The sequence below is a fragment of the Prunus avium genome, chromosome 3 (genome assembly GCF_965620075.1).
Source record: "Prunus avium chromosome 3, drPruAviu1.hap1.1, whole genome shotgun sequence".
NCBI classification, from domain to species: Eukaryota; Viridiplantae; Streptophyta; class Magnoliopsida; order Rosales; family Rosaceae; genus Prunus; species Prunus avium.
Window position 1 is genome coordinate 8,789,646 of NC_142286.1, and position 5,751 is coordinate 8,795,396.

Genomic DNA, 5,751 nt, shown 5'->3' on the forward strand with positions numbered 1-5,751 from the left:
ACTTTCAGAAATTTCCTCTTTTACATTCGTGAAACAGAAAAGTTAAAAATCAAACTCTAATCGTGAATGTGAAGATCGCCGCTCTATCATAAGTTATATTTTGTCTCTTAAAAAGAAGCCAGCACCATCATCACCATCACCATCACCGCTACCATTCTTTGACCTATGAAAATGGAGGAGGCACTCGAGCGGAAAATGTGGCATGATTGTTTATGCAAGCATCTCTATAACTTCTGGAGGACGACAGCTAAAATAGTTTATAGAAAAATTCAAAAACAAAAATTTCACTTACAAGTGTACATGTATTTAACCATGTAACTGAAATTTAATTAGAGATGGCAACGGTTAAAGAAAACAAATAATAGACAAGTGATTTGTGATTAAAAGAGGACATAGAAGAGGAACGAACATGTTGGGAACAATGGCATCAGCCTTCTTCCTCTTACTAATTCAGTTCTAACCATAATCATGGAATGTCTTTGTAAAGTGAAGGAAAACATATCTAACAAGGTTTCTCATTCTGTGTGGTGCTGGATTCCTCAACAAAAGTTCATACAACTATGCTTCCATCTCTTTCGACTGGGCACGCCCCGCCACGGACTGATAATATTCAAGACAAAAAAACACAAACTATTTCTAGAAAAGAAAATTATGTATTAATACCATCCAATCACTTACATATTACGCCAGTGCCATGCTGCAACCCCGCTGAAAATTTGAAACTAAAATTGACACTCAAACTCAATAAAGGAACATGCAAGAGCCTGGAATGCCTGCATCCATTGAAATTGTTTTTTCATACTCCTATGAAACAAATCACTTACAGTAATACTGGTTCGCTCGAGAAAATTAAAAGAAAAAATCATAACTGTTTCTCTTTCTCACTTACACATGAACCCCCAACACAAATGCCCGTTCCTCTCGTATCCTCACTTTGTCAACCAGTAGATAAATATTAAAAATGTGCACACGGAAGCGACAAGAGAAAGAATGATGGTATCCATGGATTTTTTACGCTTTATAGCAGCAAGGATGTGATTTACCTGCGCCATGAAGTCATGGAACATCAATAAATAGAACTACAGAGATCGTAAGATGACAGATTTACACATTCAAAGAGTTAAATTAAAGTCCTCTTTTTTTGTGCATTGCCTTTTAAATAAACATTTTTATATACCAGAGTTTGGTACAAGGCACTTTCTTAGCCTCCATGCATACACTAATAGGATTCATTAAATTTAGCTTTGGTTTCAAATCATTCAGTGAACTTTGTAGTGGTGCCATTGCATGCATCTTATAACGATTTTTCATAGTTCAGATATAAAACAGAAACAATTGATTTCCTTCGATAACTGACCATCTGTGACACTGACACTGACACCGGAATACCACAGAAATAACTAAAACATCAATCAAAACAATTACTAGTTTCATACCGATGGAAGCCGGCTGCCAATGTTGCTGAGCTTCGAATTAATACCACCAAAAGTTGAACGTTGAAGAACAAGCGTACCGAGTGTTGCTTGAGCTTGAGAGATCACAGTATCCATCTGCAGCAGAATAGACTTGGGAACTCAATATAAAGCACAATTTTAGTGCTAATCAAGCAGCATATCTGATATTTCCATTTGCCACTCCTCAGCAAAGGGATGTAAATAAATAAAAAAGCCTGACCATGGAATCTGACTATCATCATCTAAGAGAAGTGCCTCCATGAACAGTACATTTTGCTTTCACTTCCTAGGCTCAAATATTTATTAACGCAAACCAGAGTTGCATGTAGAAAAGATTCCTTTCTTTTCCGTTAAAGCCTAACGAAATATATCTTTATTAAAGAAAAAAAACAACTGCTTTTTATTAAGCGTACCTGTCCTGTACTTCGACTAACAGCAGCATGCTCTTTAAGGAGAGCATTTTCTGCAGAGCCAACACCATCTTCCAAATCTACTCTTGTTCGATCAAACTCCCTAAAATCCTCAAGTAGTGAAGCATGCTCTTGCTTAGCTCTAAAGCTGGAGCGGAGACGATAGAACTCCTGCACTTCAATCATGTCTAACAAAAAGTTAGAGTCTGCTAGGCTTAATCTAAGGAATATGGTTTTATAGCAAAAGAGTGCACAAATGATTCAAATACTGTACAAAATTTTGAATGGAAGGTGTTTGTTGCTTTTCCAGCATATAGCATGAGGCTAATCATAAGGTATCTAGTTGAAAACATAATTGTAACATTAAATCTGTAACTTAAAGTAGAGCTCAGAATGAGGCTTTGGTCAGAGAAATTGACCATCCATATTTAACCTTTCAAGCTCTCGAATTCACATTGAACTCAGAACAAAAAGATGAAAGTTTCCCATCTCTTTTCCTTTAATTTCATATTTCTAAAAGAGAAGGGAAATGGTAAATGGAAATAATATGGCCACACCAAATCAGGGCCTAGAGGTTCTTCATCCAAAAAAAAAAAAGCTGGACGGAAGGCAGCCATAAAGCTGAAATATTAACAACTTGCAGTTAAAAGAAAAATGAAGAAGAAGGTTTTAGAAAATGATCTGTAACACAAATCCCTTCTTAAAAACATAGGGTCTTGACTTCAAATAGAACTATGAGGCATGAGAGCTCATAACTGCATCCACCATGCCTGTTTGCCAATGAAGCAACATAAAACACCTTTGAGACACCTTAACACAATAAGGGTCACAAAATTAAATACTGCCATCTAAAGTTCACCTATCAGCATTATTAAGAGGCCAGATTGGCAGAATACCTGAGTGAGATCTTGAAAAATTTCTTGATGTCTAGTCAAGGTATGAGAAACCATTTCTGATCCTCCTGATGATACCCATGCTTGCATTTGCGAATTTACTTGTTGCAGTTGCTTTAATAGTCTATCTATCCCAGATTCAAGATCATTCTCTGCAGTGTCAAATTTTGCAGTACCCTTCGCAGAGACAAACTTACGATAAGAATGCATCAGCTCATCCAACTGAGCTTCAATTTTCCTTGCCTGAAATTACATATCGATAAAAATTCATATTAAGAAAACAAAATTGCCAGCTATCCAGAGTTAGTATGAAGGGAAATGTGCATGAAATAGGCAACAAATGAAAACAATTAGCACAGCAAATGCACGATCATTCACTTAACAGTAAAAATGAATTTTTTCCTGCAATTTAGGTTGAGCCCATGCGATTATGTTCTATGAGGTGTAAACAATTACCATTGAACAAATAACTAATGCCACTCCGTACAAGAGAAAAAAAAGAACTAAAACTCTTGGACTTGGACTAGTCATTTTTTGAGGAAAGGGTCCAATACCGTTGCAGTAGGGCTATACGGCTGCTAATATGACCAAGCAAGTCATGCTGCCTTGTAAGAAAGATTTGGAACAATAGAATCTGGCACTAGTAGAGTCGTTTAATTGAATCTTAGGAAGAACATGCAGATTGATTCACACATTACCTAATGTCTTAAGATTAAAACCCACAACGAAATTAGAAAATCTTTTAGTTTGGCATCACAAAGAACCTGTGCCTCAAGTCCTTTTTGCACCACATTTCAAGTAGAGGGTGGTAAAACTCCTTTTTGCACTCCATTTCACTTGAAATAGAAGTCTTTAAGAGTCAAAATTTTTATAACGAAGACTATGTTGAAACTTTTCACTACGATTTGTCCACCAAATAGAACTAGTAACTGCGGGGAATTGAGTGTGACTCAACTACAACTCTTTAACCTTTCATATTCTTTTCCATACGATCAATTTTCTCTAACTAGCAATTATAATTCGAATCAAAGCTAAAATTTACCCTACATTTGTAGAATAGAAAGAATTTCTCAATTTAATGCATCAAACTACAAACCGCATGACACAAATCCAGTAATTGACCATAAGAAAACTCAGAGAAAAACGCAAGCTGATCTCATGCACCTACTGCCGACAACTTGAACAAAAACAAAAACAAAACAAAAAACCAGTAACTCAAACCGCACCGGTTGCGGAATTCAACTGATATCAAATTCTGCCAGAAAATTTCTCAAAAACCAAACAGAATTCAGGGTAACGTGGTCTACAAAATAATCAAGTTTCCAGAGAAGTCCAGATTGTCATCTCAATTCTCGCACTTTCTCATCAATCAAACAGAATTCAGAAGAAATCCTACAGAAATCGCCAATTTTGTTCACTAATTTTTCAACGACGAAGAGAAAAACAGTACCTGTTTGCGAAGCGCGTCCCATGAGCTTGGCACTTCCATTTTCCACCCACGCGAAAACAGAGGTCGATCTTCCAAAATTGAAAACCGCTTCTTGTTTATGTCTCTGTAATCGCAGTCAGTTTGTGCCTTCTCGAACCTTCTTCTCCTTCTTCGTCGTCTTCTTCGTTTTGTTTCAGAGATAGAATATTGAGAAGGTTGGGAATTGGGGTTTGTTTGGAGACGCAGACGGGCGGTCTGCTTTCAACGGCAGTTTCGCGTGCTTCTTAAGACTTACCAGGCGTTAGGAACAAACGAGATTCATAATAATATCTACGATCTAAAAATAATAAAATTAAACAAATGTGCTTCTTCCTGTTGTACCTTTCATACTAAATTGTCCTTCTGTTTGTAAATATAAAAAGACTAAATTGTCCTTCTCAATGGTTGGTCCCCGTAGCAAAGGGCCAAATGGTATGTGTCCCAATCCAAGACAAGAATTACAAGTTAAAAAAAGACTAATGACAAAAGACCCGCTGATGATTTGGGGTTATTCTCAATATGAGCCTCGAGATTTCAATTTTATCAATTTACACCCAAATATTTTCAAACCTTTCCAATTTAATTATTCCGTTAAGTTGACTGTGAGGTCAAATGTTAATTGCTGACGTGGCCACTGTGGGACCCACCTCTTAGAACATCTCAAGGGTATTTTCGAGTTGGAAATAGGAAAAAAAACCTTCATCAATTTGCCTTTAACCCCACAATCATCCTCTCTATTCCCCTCCCACCTTCTCCCACCCACCCCAACCCAGCCCTACCCCACCCACCCATCCCTAGCCGCAACCCACACATGTGCCCGCTACCTAACCCCGAAGATCACGTACCCGACCCACTCCTCTCTCTCTCTCTCTCTCTCTCTCTCTCTCTCTCTCTCTCTCTCTCTCTCTCTCTCTCTCTCGTAGTAGTAGTAGTAGTAGTAGTAGTAGTAGTAGTAGTAGTAGTGGCTCACAGAGTAGGACGTTGGATTTGGTCGTGGTGGCGTGGGAAAGTCTGGGTGGGTTTTCTGCAGAGATATGGGGAGCTGGGCTCGAAGTGGTGGTGGTGGTGTTGTGGAGAAGATCTAGGTTGGGCTATGGGTAGAGATGTGGGTATAGGTGTGGGTTGCGAGTAAGGATGGGTGGTGGCTCGAGGCTAAGGTAGGTGGGTATGGAGGCGGGTAGGTTTTGGTGCAGTGGGGGCTAGGTTTAGGGTTTTCTTTTTTTTCTTTCTATTTTATGTTATTTTATCATGTTGTTTAATTGATTTGTAATTTTTTTTTTAAGTATTTAAGGGTATGTTGGTGTGGGTTTATAAAGGAAATTTTTTCCCTATTTTCAACCCAAAAATACATTTGGGATGTTGTAAAGGGACTGGTCAGTTAGTTGAGGGGTGGGCCCCACAGTGGCCATGTTGGCCGTTAACGGTTGATCTATCAACTTAACGGAATGATTAAATTGAACAAGTTTGAAAACATTGGGGTTAAATTGATAAAATTAAAATTTCCGGGCTCATTTTGAGAATGACCC

At 38.0% G+C, this 5,751-nt stretch overlaps 1 protein-coding gene across 2 annotated transcripts; it reads right to left on the reverse strand.

Moving 5' to 3' along the window:
- Positions 1-350: 350 nt before the first annotated feature.
- GOS11 (golgi snare 11) lies at positions 351-4,503 on the reverse strand. Of its 2 annotated transcripts, XM_021952157.2 has the most exons (6): positions 4,208-4,503; positions 2,761-3,000; positions 1,868-2,035; positions 1,437-1,550; positions 890-1,043; positions 351-773 (listed from the first exon to the last, which is right to left on the reverse strand). In XM_021952157.2, exons 1-5 carry the CDS (start codon positions 4,244-4,246, stop codon positions 930-932), a joined length of 675 nt encoding a protein of 224 aa, XP_021807849.1. In that variant the 5' UTR covers positions 4,247-4,503; the 3' UTR covers positions 351-773; positions 890-929. The 2 variants fall into 2 exon arrangements, with proteins under 2 accessions (XP_021807849.1, XP_021807848.1); XM_021952156.2 differs by having other exon boundaries at positions 413-1,043.
- Positions 4,504-5,751: the final 1,248 nt, after the last annotated feature.

Excerpts from the sequence above, each read along its gene's own strand:
- GOS11 (XM_021952157.2), bottom strand. The coding sequence starts at position 4,246 with ATGGAAGTGCCAAGCTCATGGGACGCGCTTCGCAAACAG. Across the intron at positions 2,036-2,760 it reads TTTTTCAAGATCTCACTCAG|GAGTTCTATCGTCTCCGCTC; the intron begins GTATTCTGCCAA and ends ATTGAAGTGCAG. Across the intron at positions 1,551-1,867 it reads TTAGTCGAAGTACAGGACAG|ATGGATACTGTGATCTCTCA; the intron begins GTACGCTTAATA and ends ATTCTGCTGCAG.